The sequence below is a fragment of the Cephus cinctus genome, unplaced genomic scaffold (genome assembly GCF_000341935.2).
Source record: "Cephus cinctus unplaced genomic scaffold, Ccin1 Ccin1_scaffold0689, whole genome shotgun sequence".
NCBI classification, from domain to species: Eukaryota; Metazoa; Arthropoda; class Insecta; order Hymenoptera; family Cephidae; genus Cephus; species Cephus cinctus.
The window spans coordinates 979,109-1,003,551 of NW_014333312.1; the positions used below are offsets into that span (position 1 = coordinate 979,109).

Sequence of the window (24,443 nt, forward strand, 5' to 3'; positions counted from 1 at the left end):
GTGTTCACGTTTAGCTCGACTACGACGGGATTTGCATTGTCGACGGAGGCGATGATCACAGAATCCTACTTCCAGCACCGCATTTTCCTGCAAATATTTTAAAAATCTTTCAACAATAGGCTTTTTCTATTGTTCTATAATTCCCGATCTCGTTCTAAGGGTTGCTTTGGGAATTAGCGATGAGTAGCAGAGAGCCTCTGCCCGCCAAGCTACGCGTTTGTGTTCACGTTTAGCTCGACTACGACGGGATTCGCATTATCAACGGAGGTGATGGTCACAAAATCCTACTTCCAGACTCTCCGCTACGATTTAGCGGCATGATTGTGGAGTCGCCTGAAACCTTGGCGTTGTGCCTCTCCCTACTCATCTTTGGTGACTGGGACATCGTTTGCACCCACCATCGGCAGAGTCGGATCATAACGACGGCAGCAGCACCACATAAAAGATCCGCATGACGGCGCCGAAGTCGCCTCAAAAATTCGTCCTTATACACATATACGACATATACTAACCATTTAGCCTGAACTGGGAGCTAGCACGCCAACACGACTCTGGCAGACGTAGAAAACCGCGAAGGTTTTTGTGCGGATATAACGTGATCGTAGTTTTTTTTCTCAAAAGCGCAACCGGAGAGACGTCTGCGCATTACCATCGACGTCGATCCTTAAAACTGGTGACACAATAGTAGCACGACAGTGTATACGAGGGACGGTAGCACCAAAAAATCGGCGCCGTTTACCAAACAATGGCTGCGTGATAATAGGTGTGGTTCAAGGTGCAGGAAGAACTGTTTTGCAGTACGCGAATTATCTTTAGAAAGGACTGCATCTCTTTGTGAAAAGTTCAAATCTCTGTTGTGCTTCTTTTCTAAACTCTGCGTTGAATTGACTTGAAAATAAAGGTACATGGAAGAGTATCGTCAGCCCGGGAGTTTCTGTGAATATCGAGGAGCCACTACGTGCGTTCGTCTGTTGTGTAGTGCCAAGAGAGAGCGAAGCGCAACTACGCTGCCATTTTAGGTTTTGGAGCGGAACTCGTAGGCTTCTCTAGTTCCGTGGACTCTCACAGTGGGCTCGTGTGCGCGAGCGTGTAACCAGAACTGATCAAGAGCTGGAGAGAGAGTGCGAGTCCTCTTGAGCGTGATTGCAAGAGATAGGGAGAGTAGTTTATCCCCGTATCTCTTTCTCTAGCTCAATCTCTGCCCTCTCTCTCTCTCTCGCTCTCCTATTTCGTCAAGTGTAATACGTTCTTTCCTCGCCCCCTCGCTTTCGGTTCTCAATTCTCGGTTTAGTGCGCGCGCGCTTGTTTGTCCTGACTCCCAAGTGATCCCCGCGCATCCACGAAATTCACGATCGGGGTCGAGAGATTCCCAACAAATGTTTAAATGGACGCATCGTCCATTATCACCCAAGTGTCGCGGGATGACGAGCTAGGCCAGTTCAATAACGGGAAAGGGAAAGGTAAGTCTGTTGCTCGTGGCATTATTATGCCTGATGCCGAGCTAGAAGCTCCTACTAATTCTTCCAGATGCTGGACGGTATCTGCACCTGTTACGGGAGTGCAAAGCTTCTCTCTTGTTGCTCCACCTTGTTCTTATTAATATTGCCAAGTTTCGTGTATGGCTCTGTAATAGATTGTTTGTACTATTATACTATGTTTTGCATTTCGTTATATGTTTGTTACAACATTTTATAGCTCATAGTATTAATGTTATATTTATTTGTATGTTCGAAGGGATGATTTGTAGGCTGGTGGTAATAATGGTTTATTCGATCACACAGCACAGATACCTAGGGAGAATGAAGAAGCTGACAGTCCCACTGGTGGGAAGAAGCCACGAGGCAGAGGACTCCTTCGTTCCCTCCTCTGTTGCCTTGGTAGAGGACGGGGTGGTAGTTCAAAGAGTTCCAAAGCCAGTTCTCTTCAAGGCGATGGACGAGGCTCACCACCACCAGGTACTGGCTCACCACGATTCCTCCTACCACCAGTTCGCCATCAAGATATGCATAAAAAATGCATGGTGATTGATTTGGACGAGACTTTAGTGCATAGTTCATTCAAGCCAATCAATAACGCGGACTTTGTTGTCCCTGTGGAGATTGATGGGACGGTTCACCAGGTGTATGTCTTAAAGAGGCCTTATGTCGACGAGTTTCTACAAAGAATGGGCGAACTCTATGAATGCGTACTGTTTACTGCAAGCCTTGCGAAGGTAGGATTCATTAAAAGTCCTGATACAACTCTTACTTTGATTGTTAGTTAAGTAGCAACGAGTGATGGGGTCTATTGAATTTCAGTATGCAGATCCAGTAGCAGATCTATTGGATAGGTGGGGTGTGTTCAGAGCAAGATTATTCAGAGAATCGTGCGTTTTTCACAGAGGAAATTATGTAAAAGACTTGAACAAGCTTGGTCGGGACTTACAGCAAATTATCATAGTGGACAATAGTCCTGCCAGCTATATTTTCCATCCCGATAACGCGGTAAGTTTTACCTCACTTAAACATTATTAAACCTTTTTTCTTTTTGTTTGCAGCTTTATGCAAAATAGCAATATCATCCTGTGCCCCAATACTAACTTCACCCAAGTATCGTTACCATTACTTGTCACAATCTCTATACAAAGAGCAAATATTTAATTTTCCATGTTATCTCCCGTATCATTGATATAGCTGATTTCCTTCTCCAAAGTTCCAATCCTGAGCCTTTATTCCAATGGTGACGGTGGTAATGATAATTATGATGGTCATGGTCATACGATGTCATTACCGGAAGGACACATCGGCAAAGTAAGTAATTTCCTTCGAAATTATCCTCTCCAATTCCTCCTCTCACTTGCTGACCTCGAAACGCTTATTATATAACAATGCATCTCTTTCTGCAACCATTATAAGATTCATCATTTTAATAAATCGTAAAGGATATCGTTACAAAAAAGGTGTTGCAATTGGCACGATAATCAAAATAAATATATCACAAGAGTTAGTTTACAGCAAACCAACAAATATCAATCATATTTATATATATTTATCGGACCAATAAATTACCACAAGAAGTACATTCCTAATCTTGCAGGCATTTGTTTCATTGTCCAGGTGCCCGTGGCTTCGTGGTTCGATGATATGACAGATTCGGAATTGCTCGATCTAATTCCATTTTTCGAGAAGCTGAGCAACGTGGAGAACATTTACACGGTCCTGTGTAACAGCAATCATCCTTACAATCAAGTACCTGCAACGGTACAGAATAGTCCGAGCCCTGGTTCAGGACCACTCGGCGCTTCCTAGCCCCGCCGAAGTTCTGGCCTTTCGGCCAGTCCTGTCACCCCACGACGCACCTTAAGAAGAGCCCTAGCCGGGGCCCTCTACGTCGCTCACCTATTGTGCTACGGACAGCCCGGTATGCCCAGCTAAGGTATCAAATTGCACGGGCCAGTACGTACCGATAAGCTTATTATCAGGGAAAGAGATACTCTTGGTCTCGTTTGCGTACTGAACGTGTAACGTCCAGATGGCCCATCCTCTTTTGGATTGCCTGGCGTTGCTCATCGGACGACCAGAGTGACGTACCAGACGGTAGAGTTACAATGAAAAAATATATATATAACAAGAAAGCGCAAGGTAATCCTTTAACGAAGCGAAAGGGAAACTGCGACTCGACGAATCGACCAGAAGTATACTCGGAAACATTCGGTCGAACTCGGTGATGTGTGCGCCCATTACGAATTCTATTCGGTACGACGACGAGCCGATTACATCGTTCTGAGGCCGCAACGCTTCCCGTTTCTAGCAACGAAGCCGCACAAGCGGCGATGCTCGGTAAAGTAATGTCAAGGAATGCTAAAGTATCGTGGAATTGGATTTAATACCTCCGACGTGTCGATATTCTCGCACGCTGACGCGGAGTACCTCTGTCATTTATATACGTAACGGCGAACTCTTTTATTTGGAATTGCGATGCGCTTTCACAAATTTACGGAGAATCATTCAATAATCGGATTGCTTGTTCTTGTTGTTGATTTCCGATTGAAAAGACTGCCCGCTCCGAAACGTTATCAGTGCAGATGGTGCCAAGAGAAAAAGAAAAAGGATTAGCCTCTTTTTTTTTTTAATTCACTCGTTCTTTTATTCTTCTTCAACATGATAATATTCTTCAACGGCCGCTTGAAATTTTAATGACGCCCATTAGAATGCTTGTTGATTTTAATACAAATATCCCCCCGCCCCCCTAATTCCAATTCCAGTTAATAATCAGACCAGAGCTATGCTCCTTCGTTTTTCAATTAATGTTTTATCATTGTCAGGGACCACGTGTAATTATTTTAGACTCGGCACGTCACACTTCGACGAAATATAATTTACAAAGAAAAAAAAACTCGCACCGTTTCAAGTACGACGGTTCTATCGTTACAGGGCTTTTCATTTTTTAAGAGCCTGCTAAAACGATTGTATACTTTTAATACGACGTGGCATAGGACAAAAAAGTGCTTAACTTTCGTACCCACATATCCAATTCGCCTGCGAAAAATGTAGCCAAGACTTCCGGTCTCGAGGGAATCGAAAACCAAACTTAGCAGAGAAATAATAAAAGGACTGAGACGAGATTTCGAAATAATTAGTCGACCATCAGGCGTCCGCAGTGAGTCTTCCTACCGGATAGACCCTTTTACTCATCCCCGGAAACCGAGATAGTTGATATCCGGAACTTGCGGCATTCACAAGTACGACGTCACTTTTTTCGAGGATAGTCTCAATGTTCGAAAAAAAAAACGATCAAACGAAGAATCTATGTATATGTTATCCTAATTACTTGGAAGTCTCGTCTTGAGCTTTAAGAATGTTTGCATAATTTTGTAAAAATATCCAAAAGAAAATTCTTTCTCGCGAACGAGATTCGCATGGACACAGAGGACAGTACTACGTAGGGATAGAAATGAGAAGTGAAGTCATTGGACCAACGTCTTTTATTTCAAACCACGGCATACACAAAAGTCCGAGCCAAATGCATATCATTCTTTCCCTCCAGGCAACCGTACGGATATTAAGGTCCTAATATTAAAAAGCGATAACAATAACGTTAATGAATTATAATTATTTAGAAGTAGTCCCTTAACCGCTAGGCGAATGATACACGCATTACACTTACCTTTATATTTTTACTAACGACTAATTATTATTTTAGCGACCATTATCCAAGGCATAATGCAGTGTACAGATTATATTGTATCGTCGCGATCGACTATATTATTACTACTATTTACTATCTATTTACCTACGACCTTCGTTGACATATTGATACCACACCACCGTTCTCTGGTTTTACTGCATCTTGCCGCTATGACGCTATCGAATTTCAAATTACGATATGAGTATCGTGCCGTAATCTCACGCTCCTTCCTCCGTATTTGTTTTTTTGTATATTTCCCGTGGGAGAACCTTCCCATTGCCAATAGTTCCTTGCCAAACGTAATATATGATGAATCAATGAAAAACTATCAATTACCTTTAGCAAAGATCATTAGTAATGGGAAATTTTGCTACGGATTTTCAGTCGTTACGTTATCCTCCCTCTCTCAGCCCACATCTTTTTCCAGATTTCATTACACACTATCATCTCCCTGATAGAGCGTATCGTTGCCACGACTTCTGCCAGTCGGGAATAAGACTTTTGAATTTGATTGACAGGCAAGGATAAACGCGAGCGAAATATTCTCAGAGGTCTCTGGATTCATTCGTGACACCGTACATCTAGATAGTTTAATTAATCAAGTAAATACGAGGATACTCTTTTATGAACATGTAAAAAGGAATCTCCTCCGTATCCTTGATTCACCTCGTAACTCTGTGGAACGATAGACATTTGGATTTCGAACAAATCTCATTCTATCGGTATGTTCGTTGTCGAGGACTGTCTCTGCGCTAATGTATACGGTATTTAAGGCTTTGGCAAACTCATCCGAACAAAGGAAAGTTACGTTTCCTAACGCAATCCGCATGAACTCGATACAAGGAAGTCATTATACTGTCGCTCGTCACTGACTGAATTCGTAACTCGCGTCGTCGAATTCGAATTCAAATCACGACTCGGGAGTACGAACAGACCCGCTTCTCCTTCCCTCGTGAAAATCATTTACACCTTGTACGAAGGAGCGAGCAGCGGTACGCCATATTACATTTTCAAACACGGACTGGACTGAGAATTACTGCATCATACGTTCGGCGTGGTTATATCGCATAAGAATCAGAGCAGTACTTTAGCATAAGGAAAAGATGAAATATAGGGAGTGAAATATGAAGGAAAAGAAACAAGGACGAATATTTGTATCGATAAAACTTTTCTACCGTGCGGTAGAAGAAAAAAAAATAATAATCAATGTATCTGTCGCGCCTGTAAGATATCCTCCGTACTTATAGCTTTCATTGCTCTCGTGGAAAATTCATGATGCTGCTACGCCGCGTCGCGACGTTGTGGCCGGCCCGATCGACGCGGATATTTTTGTCGACTTTACAGCGACTAAATGCGATTGGCCAACGCTCTACGACGACGAGGTTCGTGTATCGTCTCTAAAATTACACGATGAAAGTTGCACACGGCCACTTTCCCCGCTCGCAGCTTTTCGTAGTTTCGCCAACGGCGACAACGCCTATTGGCTGCTTCTCCTATTGGTTTTGATTTATAGGAGAACTCGCGCTGGCGTTGATCGAGTTTTCCACGAAGGTACTCGTCTCTCTGTCTCTTCAGTCGCTTTCTATGAAAACGTCAAGTAGCTGATAACTTTCGCGTGATTGTAACGATATGCTCCCTTTGGGTAATCCTCGTGACATCACTGAGCATTTGCTGACGTCAATACATGGTATTTAAGTCTAATCGATTAGGCATATGACCATAGCTTTCTTAATCATTAAATGATTGCTTAGTTGGTCGTTGAAGTTCGATATTCATATGTTAATAATAACGAATTACAATTTATGCTCGACGTTGAAATGCTCGCTGACGCTCTTGTTAATCACGACCCTTACCGATTGGGAACTACTCGCGAGAGTGCACGCATTTAATATATTAAATATAAATAAGCTGGCAAGAAAACGAGAGGGACGGAGAGAGAAAACGAACAATCGAGTTTCAATCTTCTCGAAGAGTTCAAGGCAATTGATGGTGCTTCCGTAGTGAGGCTCTTTCATGACTCTACAGAGTTCGATGCATTTGAGACGTTCCTTTTTTTTATTTTTTATTACGAGGTGTAATCCAGTTCTCTTATGGTACACTCTTATTTAACAATTGGCAGATATATCTTGATACAACATGGGTACAAGTATAATTCTGTAGAGTCCTGAATTCTAGTCTCGTGATGCCTTTGCTCAAAATCGTAACGCATCTCGTTGCTGCGTAGCTACGTGTTCAGATGGTGTGATAAGGCGCAATAGTTATTCGCAAGTACAAAAAGCTATTGTTTTTTATGTCGATTCGTCAAGAGAAAGAGAGACATGCCAAATTATTATTGGGCGCGATGATTTTTATTTGAATCACAGCTCGAGCGAGGCGGTATGGCCGTTCGCTGAACAGCGGTGCAATGCAGGTCGAAAATAAAACCTTTTTATATATGCAGCCATTTTCCTAAGAGAAGAAAAATATCGGTAATGCTATTGTAGGAAAACGTGAAATCGCGTGGAATGGACTCGTGAATAGAATGAATGTAGGAGAGACAGTCGAAGCGTATCAATGAGATGAATAGATGAATGAATGAATTAATGAATGATAGTGCAATGCGTGCGTGATTGCATGTGTCTGCTGAGAGCATGAGTAGAAAGATGAAAAGAAGGAAGCAAGGAGAAAAGAGTTATATATTGTACAAAAATTTTGTCACAAGAAGTTTTTAATGGAATTAGAGTGTTGGACACACACGTATGCGTATAGAGAATAATTAACGATAATGCCTTGATTTGTAAATAAAACAATGAAACTTCCACTAATAATCCTTTTCCGCTAAATGCAATGCGCCTGCGCGCTGAGACTCGATTTACGAAGCCTCGTCCACCTTTTGGTACCGTTTTTTTCTTTTCTTTTACATGGAGAAACGGCTACTTGTATGTCGCCTCTATTAAATTGGGGTGACCATTTTGTACGATGACTATCGTGGTTCGTTTCGAAATTTGAGACACCTTTTAAAAACAATGTAACGTTTCCTGATCCCACCCGACCCAAACCTCTATCCCTTCGATATGTCCAGTTTGCTCTGTGATTCTGTGTTTAATAAAAAAATATATATATATTTGATAATCTTGAAGTTGTAGAGAAGTTTTTGCACGGATTTTCACTTTACCGCTATTACCATTTGTTCCTTTCCCGTGGTAGCATCTTAAAAATTTATAGAATATTATTTGTCTGCTATTTAAAAAAAAATACTTGTTCAATCTACAGTAAAGTGTAGTTTTTTTTTTACAAAAGATTTGATTTATTACAAAACAAGATACAAGTATTGTGATAAATAGGTTGGTATTACGGATGAAATTTGGTTACAACCGTAATTGAAAAGTCAATAGAATATCACGATATTTAAATATCACTTTCTTGATTTTCGGAGGGAAAAACCTTCCCCGGTAAAAGCTTTAAATTCGTCAGGGTCCTTGATCTGGAAGAGAAATTCAATAATAATTGCATGTCCATTTTTAAGTATTGTAAGCAAAGAAAGCCATACCTCTTTGTTATTAACTGGTTTAACATTTCTAAGGAACTTCAATGTCCCTATCTTGTAATCGTAATCAGGTATACCCCTCACGTAAACGGGTTTCGAGGATGAAGATTCCGATTGTGCAGAATCCTTGCGTTTCTTTCCGTCTAATCTGTTACCCCGACCTTTGAAGGCTACAAAACCAGCTGGTGCAGGCATTAAATCCACAGGATCCACAACATTCTCTTCCTTTTTAAATTCTCTTTCAGGCTCCTTATATCCGACCGGAGGTGCAAACTCCACGTTCATATCGCATTCAATAATACTAACAGCTGGACCTGGTCTGGTTTCGAGAACGCACATCTCGTATATTCGTTGATTGTACCTTATAGCTATAATGTCTCCTCTGGTAAGACAGGCGAAACTTCGTAAACCATTTTCTAAGACAGCCTTAGGATTAGTGATATCCAAAAAATCCTCTGATTGAGGTTGGAAGCGTGAGAAGGTGGCAACTGGCAGAGATGCACTTTCAATGTTCAACAATTCACCTTCCTCCAGCAAAAGATTGTGCATCATCTACAGGAATATTAAAAATACGCTATTCTATTTTTGAAATACATTTTCATAAATTTCACCTACCCAGTATGGAAGGTAAACTCTTCCTTCATCAGCAACAAATTCCAGGACACCACAGTGAGTTATTCTGTTTGTTTTTCGATTTGTCAACTTGAACAGCATTGGATATACTATATTCAGTCTTGTAAGCTGCTCCAGAGCCGACGGAGGCATTATAACTGTTAATAGAAACAGATAAATGAACAGTTAGGGATAAAAGAAAAATCATGTCTAAATCTACAGTGTAAGAATATACAATATGTTGACATACTCTTTCCACCGCGTTCCACGTCTTGTCTCTCGTTGCCAGGTAGCATAGATACGGAAAAACATTTGTACTGAGTATTGAAGGGCCGCGGAATCTCCGGGAACATGTTAAAGCCAAACTAAAAGTGGAAAGTCATTGCCTCTGTTAACCTAACCTCACGATGTCAGACATCGTCGATTACTCAAGACAGAGAATTATTTGGCCTATGATTTAAATGTTGTTAATAGACTCACCATTTTTGCTTGTTAATTCTTCTCGTCCGTTTGTCAAGGAACCTACTGGATCTTTGAATACCTTAAAATAGTAGAAAGTCAAGGCGCTAGTAACTCAGAGTATAAATTCAATCTTGACGCTTAGGTTGCCTGTTCGTGACAAGGCCTGAACTTCAGACATGCGCCTAGTTCTCAATGCTGCTGTGATCCAATATTTAATTCACTGATAATGTCGGCATAGTATCAAAGTGAAGATTACGCATATGATTTAACAAGTGTAAATTTGTATGTTTTGATCAGTCAAATAAGTCAACATTATTAGTAGAAAACACGTAACACTTATTCCAAAAGAAAATATCTTTTTTTAATATAAGCTATTTGAGTAGGTTAACATTATTGCAATTCTAAAATCATATATGAATGATAGACATATGGTGACAGTTATTGAAATTGGAAACGATTATAGACAGATCAATTTAGTTTTATTCATCGAGATATTAATTTAAATATCATAGTGTGAAAATAATAAAATTAGTATGTAAAATGGTGCCATCTAGCGCATAGTTATGGAAATAAACTTTTTTCTGTCAATCCCTGTTGATCCTGTGCACCGTGAAATTCTCGCGTCGTCTTTCGTATCAACAATTCTACATCTTTTTATTATCCAAAGGCAAATGGAAAATGTCACTAGTAGAGCTCATTTAAGGTAAGACTTTTTACAAAATAATAGAATAATTTTAAAGTATCTTAATATGCGAACGTGGAATAATAATGAATCTTGCAAAATTGAGGTTTCATGAATTTCGTTTTCGACAGCACCATCAATTAATTTCCAAATGTCTTTGAGTCACGTGAGCCATTTGTTTTTGGGGATGCTGGGCTATTCAGGCTATTCTACATGGCTTTTAAATGTCACGATGTCCCGAAAGATGGCACCAGTTTTATATTTCACATTTTGTCGGGAATAATTTCATATTTATATTTATTGTCCGTTATTAATTTCTAGTCTTTCAAGCAATAACTTCGAAAATAATGTTTAAAAAAATATATGATACAATAGGAATGATATTTCAAAATTCCCAACCTTTTTGAGACACGAAGAAAGTACATTCAACAGATAATTCCAGTATCATACCCTTCTACGGAAAGTATGACGTTATCATCCTTACCGGCAATGTTTAGTTCACCCTTTGTCAGTCTGCTTTATTATTTCTATTTCTCATTCTCCCAAAGATCAGCCATAAATTATTAGCTAAACGTACAAGTGTAAAGCATATTTAATAAAGGTCGATATTACCCGTTATTAACATCGTTCGAATACCAGTATGGCTAAAATATCTTCAACTGACCGTGTGGCCTAATGGATAAGGCGTCGGACTTCGGATCCGAAGATTGCAGGTTCGAGTCCTGTCACGGTCGAACGACTAAATTTTTTTATCACATATCCATTGGGTTATCTCCATTATTCTAGAGCTAATCTACACCAAACTTCAATCAAAAAACATAGGTCTGCACAATTAAAAGATTATAAAATTGCTAATACATGTATACATAAAAAGATAAAAAATAAATATTCTGTCAAAAACATACATGCATACTATAATATGTACACATATCTCTTCTAGTTCCCCTTGAAGTATTTTATTATCTTCCCTGTATTCCACTTAAAGAATATCGTCCATTATTATTCAAACAGGAAGTTCGAGCGCTCTTAGAGACTATACGTTATTCTATCGAACAGGAAAAGAAAGAAGAAACGAGAAAGAGAGAAAGCATTAAAGAAAAGAGTTTGATGTTGTTTTTTAGTGAAACACGACCCACATACACATACGTGATACCGAATGTCTATATATTTGGCCTCGCGCGAACCGTCTATACGTTCCTTTAGCTAGCTAGAGGAACTTATTGATTCTTCATCAGAGAGCTCAATGTCAGCAGCCCTTTAAATGTTGCCAAAGAGAAATTCTCAGTCTCACTTGAACCACTTAAAATAAATTCCCAACTGTACTCCAAAGGGATTTTATAAAAACTATTTGTTTTTCAATAGTATACCTCATTCTCAGAGGATCTGTACAGATTTTACGATATACTCCATCCCCAAGGAATACAGATTATACAGTGGCTCCAGTCGGTAGTTGTTGGAGCAAATCCAATTTCTTAACGTTTGGCACGCACCACGATCGTACTATACAACGACTAACGATAAGTATGCCAGGAATTTTGAATACTCTAGTTTTCAGCGACCAATCCAAAGTGACTATTTGTTCAATTTTCATTTTTCAGTTCCGATATTTTCGCATATATATACATACGTACCAGCAACGGATACTACAGAAACGAGTACGTACGTGAAAACATATATTTTCCTATAATGTTCAAGGACCCGTAGCTTACACAATCTGGATTGAATTCAGACATAATAGTGTATCGGGCCGAATACGAATTCCTTAAAATAAAGAAAAAACAAAAGAAATTCGATAACTGTATCGCCAGCTCCATATAAAACAGTATAGGTATACAACACTATTATCATATTACATAGCTACTATATCCGTCCATCTATAACCTTCAAATACTGTCAGGTGCGTGTATTCCCTTGTGTTCGTGCACGCGTGACATGCCCTCTTGTAATTTACCGGTAATGGTCTACGATTTCAACCCCTACCGATTATCAGGGTCTCCCTACTAGTTAAATAATTTATCACGCAATGGGGTTGAATTTATTCACCTACCCGTCACTCTTAACCATAGCACGCAAATGTCCACGAGAACTCTGCAACGTTCCAGGAAAACTTTAATAATACATAGGGCTTTTATACAGAGATACAATTCGCATTGTATGTACACCGGATATTCTGATGACTATAAAATATATTAAAAATAATAATTTTTGATATGATAATAAAAATGTAAAAAAAAAAAGTATCCTTCGAGCCGGATTTGAACCAGCGACCTATGGATGTCTTTCACATTCAGTAATACCAACTACAGTCCACCGCTCTACCAACTGAGCTATCGAAGGCTGAGAGAAGAGGATTGCTTACTTGCAATTAGCCACCGTTGCTAAAAGCTTATATAGGATCATTATATATAAAGAATGTACCTACACAGTGTATACTCTGGTTATCTAATTAAAGAAACCATACAAAGAGAAATAGACTTCCGTGGTATCAAAAGTAGTTGATAAAGTTCACCAGTAAGAATCCACACTGTCAAACGATATGACATAGTTAAGATATTGGATTAAAAGGAATTACCAGTATATATCTATATGCTAATATTATACTAATCCATAAATTCGTTTAAACTACACATATGCGCTGAGAACCTCTGCGAAATAGAATGCCAGGTTAGGACATTTCCTGCGGTTATGGGAGAGAGCCGCAGTCATCAGCCACCCCATCATACCTGGAAATTTCACCCCATCGCATCGTTCCCCTTGTTGTACAGTACCTGCAAAATAATATCAAACCAAGCAAAAAGAAAGAAGCTCAATGAATAATAAGAACATAATAAAAAATAAATTTTTGTAAAGACTACCTGCACGTCCTCGCACCCAATTCAAGTTCGATACGTTAAGATTAAAATACACAGAGGAATCTTCATCCACAGATCTTCCAGCAAAGCGTACTTGGATCTAAAATAATGAACGGATCTGAGACCGAGGATTCCCCGACTCTGCACCGTCGTAACAACCTGAACTAATTCATTTTAACTATCAGTGGCTTCAGTGGGCGTCCATAAACAAGAGACACAATGAAGCATAACTTTCGACGAGCAGCCATGTCAATAAAGCTTCCATTACAAGCGCTTTACCTACAACCAACAAAAGCAGCAATACAGGATCCAATACGCCCACAGCTAATAACCAGCATCAACCAACCAGCTGCATGAAGGGAAGCTGTCTCTTAGACAACGGGATTGCCGTATCTCTAAAAAGTAAATTGTATCCTATTAGATGTTTAACAAACATAACCTATACATATACCAGCCGAGTATATACAAGAAACCCTGAGACTACACGCGGGGCTTGGCATTTGATAAAGCGCGTGACGTCACGTCTCCTGACATTATCATGACCCAAAGGTTATGTATCATCCTTCTCTTTTTACCGGTGACTCGCGTAAATTCTATCGGAACAACGCCCAGGACTACTGGGAAATTAGGCTGACTCCCTTTCTCTTTCTCTCCCTTATTCACGACCTTCGCTTCTTCCCTTCAGACCTTGAACGAACTTCGATCTCACCGAAGCAAATCAGCGAACACACCCTGAAGGCGAATGAAAATTTTCGTTTTGATCTTGCGTGATATCTGCTCTATTCTCGCAAACCAATCCATTACCTGCTAAGAGGATATACGTAGGATAAGTAATAGCGATAGTAACTTTTCAAGCTGACAAGGTGGCTTTTTCTGTTTTCACGGCTTATAATGTATCAGAACAAATGTTTCGTGCTTGATTGCTTCTAGAAAACGTTTAACAATTTCTCTCTTACTTTCTGCTACTTCGGTCGCTCATCTATCGCCATGCGTGAGAAGGGTAGATCTGTAACGGGTGATCGCCACATAATGACTGTGTAAAATTCAGGAACTTGACCCTCTTTAATAATACATATTACGTCAAGACAGAGCGCTCTCTTTTTTTAGTTTTTTTTTTTCACCCTTTATTTTTATCTCTATGTTATATTTTTTTCGTTTCCTCTCTTTTTCACACACCTTCTACAACGCATTACAATATTCGACCTCACACTGAAATTAATACGATAGGCTGAAAGCCTTCGTCATTTTTCACAGTATACACTCTGTGTATACACGTGTCACCCTTGCGTGCTTTAGGGATGAATTTTGCAGAAACGGCACAAGACGAGCCGATGAAATATCCACGGAACAGGACACGTAGTCATTCGTCTTTGCCAATGAAAAAGAGAAGCCACGATGAAGCTACTCTTTCACTTTTAGGGATATGCCTTCCCCCTTTTCACTTGAGTTGTCATGGCGATGACATTAAAGCGGGGTCATTTTCAGTTCCCTTACTGAAATACACGTGTTTGATATTCATCTTCCTTTGATTTTCGTAGACAACCGAACACAATTGATTTTGACTTGCTTACTTCAAAACAAAATTTCACTTCGCCACAAATACGAATTAATGATGCTCATCAATCTCTGGCTTCCGAGAAAACACGAGGCATCTCGGGAGAATTCAACCGTTCCTGCATAATTGGATGTCTGACGTTTATTTTCGGGTCTTTGTATTTTATTTTTTTTTTCATCCCCTGTCTAGTATCATTTTTTACGTGTACGCGTGTGCCAAAAATAATTGGCAAATATTACCTATAATATAAGTATTTGGACTCGCCAGGATTTGTTGGCTCATAAATAAACTCCCCTATTCAGAGACTGATTCCTCGAGAGTACGAAGAAAAACAATTCTAAAATCAGCCTGTACGTAGTCGTAACGTGTTCACAGTACTGGGAAATTCTGCGGTCCAAACTAAACATAATTTCCAGATGATATTTTTACTCCGCAAATCTTATTTCGGTTTACAACCTCTCTTTTACGGTTATGCTAGTCCCAGTTTACTAATATCCACATTTTATCTCTTTTCGTAGTTACGTAACGCGTGCTTCATGAATTTCATGGATTTCGTTCATCCACTCGACAACGCGATTTCACGAATCATTTTTATGCATGAAAACTGCCATTTAACACGTCCCACTTCGTTCTACAAGAACGTATTATACTTCGTGTCACATACTTCGGGCGTATGCACAGTATGCAATCCGCAAATAGAAAATTAATTTGGCTGTATACCAGAGTAGCAAACCCGAGAAGCTACGAAACTCATAACCGCTTACGTATCCGCAAGTCAGTTTACTATTTTTCTTTCCCAAGAAAGGTTTGCTCCGCGATTTAACATAATCAGAAGAGTAAAGATAGCATAATCTGTTTTACCGGTTAAGCAGTCATATCAGTGAACAAAATTTGTCAACTAATACAAATTCAACTCTTCCCTGCTGTGACATGGTCCGTTCTATTCCCATTAAAAAAAAAATCAAAAAAAAATTCTCGAAGGTACGAATAATATTGAGACACCGTGAAAACCGCCTCAAGAGTTGATTCTGCAAATTTCATTAATTACATTAATTTTTAAAAAATAATCTGTTGCGCTTAATCACCGAAACGAATTCTTGTCAAGTATAACCAAATCAGCGTAACCTATCGACATATACTATCTAATCAAGAAAAGACAATATATCAGTTATTTTAATATTACCGTTAATACTTCCCAGAAGAAACTTACTGATTGGCAGGATATTGCGCACAGTATTCATTAGTCTTATTGTAATTTGAATCCCACTGTCAGTTCTATTACTTGAGTTCACCGCACCGTGACATTATGCAAGTCGGGATGCACTAGCATATGCATACGACACGTGATACTCATTCTCCTACATGTCCCATATTACTATATATAATTAAAAATATATATGTGCACACACAAGCCCACCACGATGTGTGTATACATATTATATATACACACATCGTATATGCATATATATCGATACAAATTTTCATGGCAGACAGACGTCTAACAATATTGAAACTTTATTCAGAGATACCCGATATTGGATTATATATACCAGATTCAGACAAGTAAGTCAACTTAGGAAGAGAATTCATGTCTCTTGGCAGGACGCCACGGTTTAGAAAATTTGCCAATGCATAGAGAAGGTCTCAGGATTTCGGTGAAAACGGACGATTAGCAATTTCTTCGCTATTAGAGTTTCAGCTAAGTAGGAAGTCATGGATTTTTTCGATCGTCACTCAAAACTAATATGAAACAGTTAAATCTTATTACTAAAGGGTCACCGGGCATAATATTCGTAAACGGAATATGAAGATAAGACTATAGGTTAACGATAAGTTTGACATAACGTAACGTTAACCTATAGTCTTATCTTCGTCCTACAGGACCCTGTTATCCGTATATATGTATACAACCAGGAAATGTTTCTTATCATGAAATAGCTATACTATCCTCGTTACTATTACATCCCGATAACAAACGGGTTGATGCATTTTCTATTTCGAAAGCTGTTACTAACTTTGGATACCCCATGCAAAAATACCATCGACATTCCATATATAAATAAAACTACTATAAGCTGGTGTATTATTAATTTTCCTGTGCCAACAATTTTCTCGTGTAATCATTTTCCAATATTAACCCGTGCAAGGAGCCGTGTCGATAATGAGAAAAAAAAGTCTTGTACCTGAAATTACGATTTGTAGTGGGAATGTCAAAAATGGCGGTAATGAAAAAATCATCTGCCTTATCTCATTTTCGAGAAAATGTTTTTTCAAGGGAGGAAAATTGTACGTATATAGGTTTCCTAAGAAATGGCTAGAAGCACGGTGACATAATCTATGTATAGAAAGCATCGTGCGCCGATGGCCCCGCGCTTCCATAGCGTTGTCGGCCTCGTGACGCAGACGCATCAGAAAAGACGCCCTCGTCAAGCTTGCAGTCTGGCGTCGCTGGTCGACGTATACGGAACGCGAGAATAATCGGGAACTTCTGACGTCGTTGTACGCCGGCGTCCTGCCGTCTCGTATATTAATTCTTCCACGTCGCGGGAACCAGCCACAATTCCGTAACCTAACCGTAATGTCGGTTTTCTTCAAGGACGTAATTTAAATCGTGAAACGCGAACCATACCATTGACATTTGCGTATTCCTCGTGTGCGCCGTTGAGGATCGATTTTCAAATACGGGAAAAGAACTAGTAGCCTTCGAGCGACTCCGCAACCGTGGCCGCCGGTCAGATCGATTTTAAAGCCAGACCCAGCGATAAAATTGTCGGATGGACTAGAACCAAATGAAATGCTAGGAAGTAGATAGAAAATATGAAAGAAGAGCTTAGGAACTAAAAATAATTTCGAAAAGGGACAGGGTCCTGATCAGTGCTCGTTGCATCGTACAAGACGTCGCTGGTCGACGGTGGTGACCGGAAGTTCTTATCTTTAAACAGTTTTCACCGGTTGGGATTGGAAATTTAATCTTACTTTACGTTATTTCACGTGCTACTTCGCTCTGCTTTGTCCAAAGGTATTTCTACGTGTAGCCAGATCGATTTTATGCTCTGATTTTTTTTAATTTCCTGTGTCCATTCACCGTAAGTGAATATATTCGGTGATCATACTTTTTTATATTGTATCAATGTACTGTGTATACAGCTAATTCTTGACATCACCAAGAATCTTGAAAGGACGTGTCTACTCGAGAATCGATTGCTGTAATAAATTATAAGGACTATAACCTGAATTCGATTAAAAAGTACTGACGGATTTTTATGTCCCGTAATAAATATACTCTCACCCCTATGAACTGCAGCGCTATCTGTCATTTTAGTTTGCCTCGAGCGAGCGGATCTTTATTTTGACATTCTTTTTTTTTTTAGTAACAAAGCAAAAATTTGTATTCCCAGTGGCTACGGACAGGAAATTACTTCCGTATGTGTATACTCGTAATGTTCATGTATTCATATTACTTTCTGCGCATCGTCCCTTAAATACTCTCGGTACGTTCCAACTCTGGTGTTTCAACTGTTACGTAAGTGAAAAAGTGAAGACGAATGAATAAGGGTTGAATGAAAAATGTGTCAGGGGATGGTTCAATCCTGCGAAGGTCAGCCAGAGATTCCTGGATTAGTTATATCCTTTGGCAGTATTGGCAGGGGTAGTCCGCCAGTAGTAATGGCAGCTCTCGGTAGAGGCCCAGTTTTAGCAGACAGTGTGGCGTCTAGGGAAGGGGTTGAAAGCTATGTGGATACCGACGGGCGTGGACTAAAGCTTCGAATCTCCATAAGCAACTTCTGCCCTGCAGACTAGGAATCAATCAAAACGCACCGAAATCTGACAAACCGGCGTATCCCAGTTTAGCCAGGCGCTTAATACCGGTTTCCCTTAAACATCATTCGAAGGGGATCATTGATTTCGCAATATCAAATAAAGCCTTGAAAATCGCGCGGTAGCTGCGGGAAGCTATTTATAGTAGTAGCTCGAATAGTTTTATATATACAATCATCGAAGAGGACTCCCTATGATGATAGTAAAATTAATAATTTTAATAAAATAAAATAAATTCTCAGATCTCTTACTTATCCGGTATATCGATAAGAGGATGATGAATACGATAAAGTATGGCCGCGATTCGCTAGCGGAGGAATCGCAAAGCACGTGGAACACAAAGAACTGACGACACTGGTTGTACGTTATGGCAAATGGGAAAGAGACTTGCTGAGCTGGACAAAAGTTTGGCAGCCAGGAGGTAGAACGGCGAGGCGAAGAGTGAGACGGGGAGTGGAAGGGGTCTGGCACCCTTCGGTCGATACTCGCGGCACAGCATTGCCAACAGGCCTACTCCTCGACCGGAGCACCCCTGGCCACCTCACCGGGCATACAGTCGAAAACCCAACGTTTATTTTCGGGAAGTTGGATTTTCGAAATTTACCCTAAAATAATTAACCCTTAAATTTATTGTACGGTTGGTCATGGTGTTCAATTTTACGCGACATACGAAGTGTCACGCTGCTCGAGAGTGCTTGACATTAGGTATCACGCTCCCCACTGTAAGGACAGTGAGTGAAGAAAATGACAGAGGGTGAAAATAGGGGTGAAGTATGATAGACGGGATCGATCGAAAGATAAATTCGTGCCGGAGAATTAAGCAGTTACCTTGTACGGCCTGATTCATTCGACAGGAAGTTTCCTTCGTGACTCTTCGTACTCGCAAAAAGAAAAACAAAGGGGATGACAAGGCTAAGGGTTCTTCGGTCTTATTCCCGCTCACGTAGAACGGCGTCTACTTGCCTCTTATGAAACCCTTGCAATTTATTTTTTATTCGCTAAGTGATTACAGAGTAGACGTGTCCTTTCGAGGATTAATTATAGACATGTAGAAGGCGACGCCAAGCGTCCAGTTCGACGCTCTTTGTCCACCACCAAGTACCATTAGTTCCCTTGGCGTTCTGCGTAATTGAAAAAAGAAAAAACAGAAGGATCGTGTACCTGCCTAGAAACCAGAGAAAATACTCACTACAAATGAATTTAGGTATATCAAGCTTTATCTGCTCTTCTATCTCATTCTCTTAAGTAATTAAACGCACCATCTGATCCAATACCGTATGTCACGTGTTTGCCAGCAGCAAATAAAATTACAGCAAACCGTTACGCTCGCGTACAATTTCGGCAATCGTTAAATTTTTCACTCAGGACACTCCTTTCGGATTGTATTTTAAATAGCAAGTACAGCAGTGGTAAGTGAAGATAGCCAATGATGACGGCCAAACGCAACAAGGGACATAAACGTTCAAAGTGCATTCGTTGCAGTGTCGTTGGTAACATTACATGTGATGTGATGTATTTAAGTGAGTTATGATTAATTAGTATCCACAGCGAGAGGCCACCGCTAATTAGAGGCGCTTCGCACCACTTCGTACTCAAAGCCTAACCGAGGAGTAAGTTTTCTTTACATGCTACCTATATACTACACGGCAGCATCCGCATCTACATAAGCCTCCTCTATATACTTACCGACTAACGTAATCAACACTTAAGACTAGTTACGTTACATTTATTATATGAACTGCTTGATATCCATAGAGTCAGGCCTTGACATTCCCTCTTTCCCTGCTATTATACTCTTTAGAGCGACAAATGTTCGCCCGTAGTAAATGGCGCGTTATCGATTAGTTTCAAGTCATTTTGTACCAGGCAACCCAGCCTTAGCTTTCCAATCATTGAAATATCTTTCTCAACATTAGGTTCGTTTGCATAGAAACGCGTTTGGTAAAATTCTTTGGTTTGGACTTCTCGATGGATCGATGTAGCTTGATTTTTTTTTTAATAATTGTGCAACGGTAGAAATGACAAGGAAAGGTGGGACGATTATGATTTTTTTCTAATGTTAAAGAAAATTGTAAATTTTATTTGTGTCAAAGAAATAATCTTTACCGCGAAGACTCGTGAGAATTGCGCATTGCGCTAGTACCTAGTGCAATCCAAGACTTGGGAGAGACTGAACACATTTCTGGTTTTAGTTCTCTTTCGCGTTACAGGAGAACACGATTTTGTTACCTCGATCGTTACAACTTTAGTTAATCTTTGAATCGTCGTGTTTTTTTTTTCCAGTTTTTCCAATTTTTGATTTATTTAAGTCATATATAGTTTATTTGAATAGGTAACCAAAGTCTAGTAAACCATTCCATAAAGGCTTTTGGCGGTCTAGAAATTAATACAGATCAATCAGGTTACTCGATTCCATAATCTCGCAAGTCGTAGTACTGCTGTTCAGTGGAGTGAGTTGGTTATTTGTACAGCATAATAAAATTTGGTTTAAGTATTACTATTGAATTGTTGATTCTAATTTACGATAAGATTCACTATGGAAATTCTACTGGTGGATATTTTTTTTCCATTAAATTTCGCATTTGAACTTTTGTATAAAATAGCTTTACGTGGGAGAAATTTTTCTAAGTTCCATTGCATCTCTAATTTCTTTTAACATATTTCAATTGAGAACGTAATTAGAATTCCTATTAAGATTTATCCTAAAGAGAGGTGGGTCACCCTACACCTGAAATCCAGTTATTCATTGTAATTTACTATTTCAGAATACATGTGCAGTAGGGATTCTTATTTATTAAAACCCATAAGCGGATATGAATATTTTCCATAATTTTCAGATAGGTTTTTGTCTTTTCAGAAAGTGAAGGCTAAGCAGAACTTCAGGATGGGTACCTGTGGGGTTTACCTGTCCCAATTGAGGGCTATGCTCGGTAGGAATCTTCTGCTGAAGAAACGAGAAAAACGGAAGACTATTGCGGTACGTACATTTTTTAATTCACCCTTTTCATTCAAATTTATCAAATTCGTTCATTCATACATTGACGTTTGACATTCGATCGATATTACCCTGAGGTCTTTCGGGAATGTGAAGAACACAACGGACTAACGAGCGTACTTAATTCTATTTTTATGTCACATAGAGGTGGAATATATGTGTCGATCGATGACTTAACGATGAAACACAGAACCAAGCCTAGACAGAAAAAGGAAAGTGGACCCTGGAGGATATAGTTTACTTCCACTTATTAGATTTCGCTGCCATTTCGTTTCCTTCTTCTCTGTCAGTCTTATGAAGATAGTACTGAAACTCTCTTCATTTTAGGGATCTACTAAAACTTTCCATATTCCCCTTTTTTGAAAGACAAGAAGCTGTTCAGAGTGCTCTTCACTCCCGGTAATCGATAACCCACCGAATACACTCTACTAGTTTTATTGCTTCTATCTTGGTTTATAAATATTAGCTTTTGCATATAATTGAAAGGAGTCTGTACAGCATTGCTGCAATTTCCGATTGTCAATGAAATGATTGATGGTAAGTCAAATAAAAATGAGAACAGAATCGATTATAGATTTTTGTCTAATGAACAGAAAAACAAGGACTAGCTTGGAGACTCGGTGACTCGAAGAATCAGGCTGGACTTGCCAAGTGGGAAGCAGTACTGCCAATTTATCAGGGTGTTTTTCCTGCGTGTGCTGTGCCAATTAGGCCAAGGGATGACACTTCTGAAGAATGGTGTGGAAAAGCGGAAACCGGAATAGGATTAAAGCCTAAATTCAACAGTAAAATTTAACTTCCGGCTTTACTGAACACGGCCAGTTTTATTTCTTGCGGACGTTACGCTGCTTGCTCTCTCTGCCCTTGAAAATGGCTGGATCGATGCTATTAGCCAGCCCATCGTTCCGGAGATTCGTGGAGATCATCTTCGTCGTCTCCATACTATTAGGCAATAGGTGTGGTCCTACCAGAAAGTAAATCTGTTCGATCCAAGTTGGCAAATCAAGACCGGCGGCACAGTATTGCCACAAAGGGAGACCAAGATGTACCAACATCATTCTGAAATATTTAGTAAAGCTATCGGCCAAGTGGTACCAGGTATTCGTATCTTCCTGGTACAGCCATACACCAGGTTCCAGATCCGGTCGGATGTAGGACAGAAATACTTTACTTCCGGCGCATTGACCAACTTCAAATAACTTGCAACGAGGGCTCAGCGATGGAATCTGTGGATTCTCTTGAATCTTTGCTTCGGCGTCTGCTTGTTGCTCTTTGCTACCCACGAATCTCTTGAGTTCGCTGAGCGTGCCAATTTCCAGTCTTCCTACTGGGAATTCTTCACCTTATTCGGAAGACATAAAAGCGTTGAAACTCGTGAATTAAAGAAATCTCGACATTTTTTACCTACCCGATATCTCGAGAGACCAAGTTAACAAGAAGCCGTCTATGGACGAATAAAAATTTCTCATATCATCCGGAAGTACACAGCAGTGTCTTTGCTCCCAAGTAGACAAAGCATTCCTGTCGCAAGCACTTCTCTTTTCAATTTGAACGCTTTTCACGCAGGGACTGTTCTCCAGGATCTTTACGACACCTAGAGTAAGATTTTCATAAAAGGAATCCTCCGTGACAATATCCACAAAGAAGGACATTTTTCCACCAGAAATTTACGGCGCCGATATTCAAAGAAATTAAGTAATATATGAAACTATTTGGTTAGCAAATAAATATTCCTAAGTGAAACGTAAGCGACACGTTCACAAGCACAGCCGAAAAGCTACTACTGAAATTATCTAAAGCAGCTTTTGTTTATCACCATGGCAACAGCGCTGAATACCCCTACTCTACAGGGTATACTAAAATAAACGCAAATCGATATCACGAAACCTGAACTCACCTAGGTCAACTATCTCTCGTTACAGGAAATCTTCCTACCCCTATACACACTTGGAATTTTGATCGTGGTGAAAATCCTCATTCCAAATCCAAACTACCCAGCGATGACAACCCAACGACAAGATAGTGACATCTTTAAGTTGTTTAACAGCTCCAAGAATATAACAATAGCAGTGGTACCCAACTATACGGAAACCCAGGTAAGTGTCATTTAAATAGATCTCACTTGTTCCACAAGGTTGACGAAATTTTATCAAAGAAAAATAATTAAACGACGGTCAGGGTATTCACGACGCTCAACGACGCTCGTAGCGTCGCTGACAGGGAATGCATCCATTTAAATCAGATCTTAGCCCACATCCAGGTTATAAGAAGCCTTTATATATATGTATGTATTGTAACGTAATTCTTTTCCTTGACCCGACACCGATAGCAAAACATACGAGAACGAACTATCTTCAAGAACCAACCTACGTTACCTTCGGCCGTTCACCCGTCGTTCGTGCATTCGCAAGCCAGGCGGGCGCCAGCCAATTCTTTTTTCACCGGGAACTGACGAGCCGGTATGAACTGGGAGTTGGGGTGGAACAGGCCCAACTCCACCAAGAACGAGAGCTCTGACGGAACCTATCGGACGAGGCGATAGCTTAACGGATCCTGTCGATTTTGGGGACGCGTAAAATCGAGAAACGCAACCGTAGGTGCTGATCTTTGGGGTCGCGTAAAATCAGCAAACGCAACTGGATGCACGAACGGGAGCGAACGGTTACGGAAATGCACGGCCGCTCAGGCTGCTAGGTTTGAGGTAGAGAGGGTCGGAGTAAGAGTCCGGCAAATAGTGCGAGAGACAGAGAGCGACGAACCGAGAACGTATCAGA

General features: G+C 40.0%; 4 protein-coding genes, 1 long non-coding RNA gene and 2 other non-coding genes across 9 annotated transcripts in view; 3 read left to right on the plus strand and 4 right to left on the minus strand.

Moving 5' to 3' along the window:
- The first annotated feature begins 388 nt into the window (after positions 1-388).
- Positions 389-8,284, plus strand: LOC107269728 (carboxy-terminal domain RNA polymerase II polypeptide A small phosphatase 1). Of its 2 annotated transcripts, XM_025087068.1 has the most exons (5): positions 389-1,460; positions 1,782-2,212; positions 2,298-2,483; positions 2,673-2,789; positions 3,096-8,284. In XM_025087068.1, the coding sequence occupies exons 1-5, from the start codon at positions 1,385-1,387 to the stop codon at positions 3,285-3,287; spliced, it is 1,002 nt and encodes a 333-aa protein (XP_024942836.1). In that variant the 5' UTR covers positions 389-1,384; the 3' UTR covers positions 3,288-8,284. The 2 variants fall into 2 exon arrangements, with proteins under 2 accessions (XP_024942836.1, XP_015599393.1); XM_015743907.2 differs by lacking the exon at positions 2,673-2,789 and having other exon boundaries at positions 391-1,460.
- Positions 8,285-8,428: 144 nt separating this feature from the next.
- On the minus strand, positions 8,429-10,095 carry LOC107269727 (ubiquitin fusion degradation protein 1 homolog). Its single transcript, XM_015743906.2, has 5 exons — positions 9,785-10,095; positions 9,555-9,669; positions 9,308-9,462; positions 8,696-9,244; positions 8,429-8,629 (listed from the first exon to the last, which is right to left on the minus strand). Exons 1-5 carry the CDS (start codon positions 9,785-9,787, stop codon positions 8,561-8,563), a joined length of 891 nt encoding a protein of 296 aa, XP_015599392.1. The 5' UTR covers positions 9,788-10,095; the 3' UTR covers positions 8,429-8,560.
- A 1,014-nt stretch (positions 10,096-11,109) lies between these two features.
- Positions 11,110-11,182, plus strand: Trnar-ucg. Its single transcript has one exon. It is a non-coding gene; the product is annotated as a tRNA-Arg (tRNA).
- Positions 11,183-12,688: 1,506 nt separating this feature from the next.
- Positions 12,689-12,785, minus strand: Trnay-gua. The gene is made up of 2 exons: positions 12,749-12,785; positions 12,689-12,724 (listed from the first exon to the last, which is right to left on the minus strand). It is a non-coding gene; the product is annotated as a tRNA-Tyr (tRNA).
- Positions 12,734-13,661, minus strand: LOC112494639. Its single transcript, XR_003060273.1, has 3 exons — positions 13,460-13,661; positions 13,304-13,400; positions 12,734-13,216 (listed from the first exon to the last, which is right to left on the minus strand). It is a non-coding gene; the product is annotated as an uncharacterized LOC112494639 (long non-coding RNA).
- A 4,592-nt stretch (positions 13,662-18,253) lies between these two features.
- The window catches only part of LOC107269724 (ATP-binding cassette sub-family A member 5), a 15,851-nt gene continuing 9,661 nt past the window's right edge, over positions 18,254-24,443 (plus strand). The window contains exons 1-3 of the mRNA XM_025087067.1: positions 18,254-20,284; positions 21,532-21,651; positions 23,592-23,765. Of these exons, the coding sequence (XP_024942835.1) occupies positions 21,559-21,651; positions 23,592-23,765 (267 nt within the window). The 5' untranslated portion in view covers positions 18,254-20,284; positions 21,532-21,558. The remainder of the gene's footprint in view (positions 20,285-21,531; positions 21,652-23,591; positions 23,766-24,443) is intronic.
- Positions 21,661-23,534, minus strand: LOC107269729 (tubulin polyglutamylase complex subunit 2). Of its 2 annotated transcripts, XM_025087069.1 has the most exons (3): positions 23,078-23,534; positions 22,723-23,011; positions 22,485-22,633 (listed from the first exon to the last, which is right to left on the minus strand). In XM_025087069.1, exons 1-3 carry the CDS (start codon positions 23,319-23,321, stop codon positions 22,615-22,617), a joined length of 552 nt encoding a protein of 183 aa, XP_024942837.1. In that variant the 5' UTR covers positions 23,322-23,534; the 3' UTR covers positions 22,485-22,614. The 2 variants fall into 2 exon arrangements, with proteins under 2 accessions (XP_015599394.1, XP_024942837.1); XM_015743908.2 differs by having other exon boundaries at positions 21,661-23,011; positions 23,078-23,533.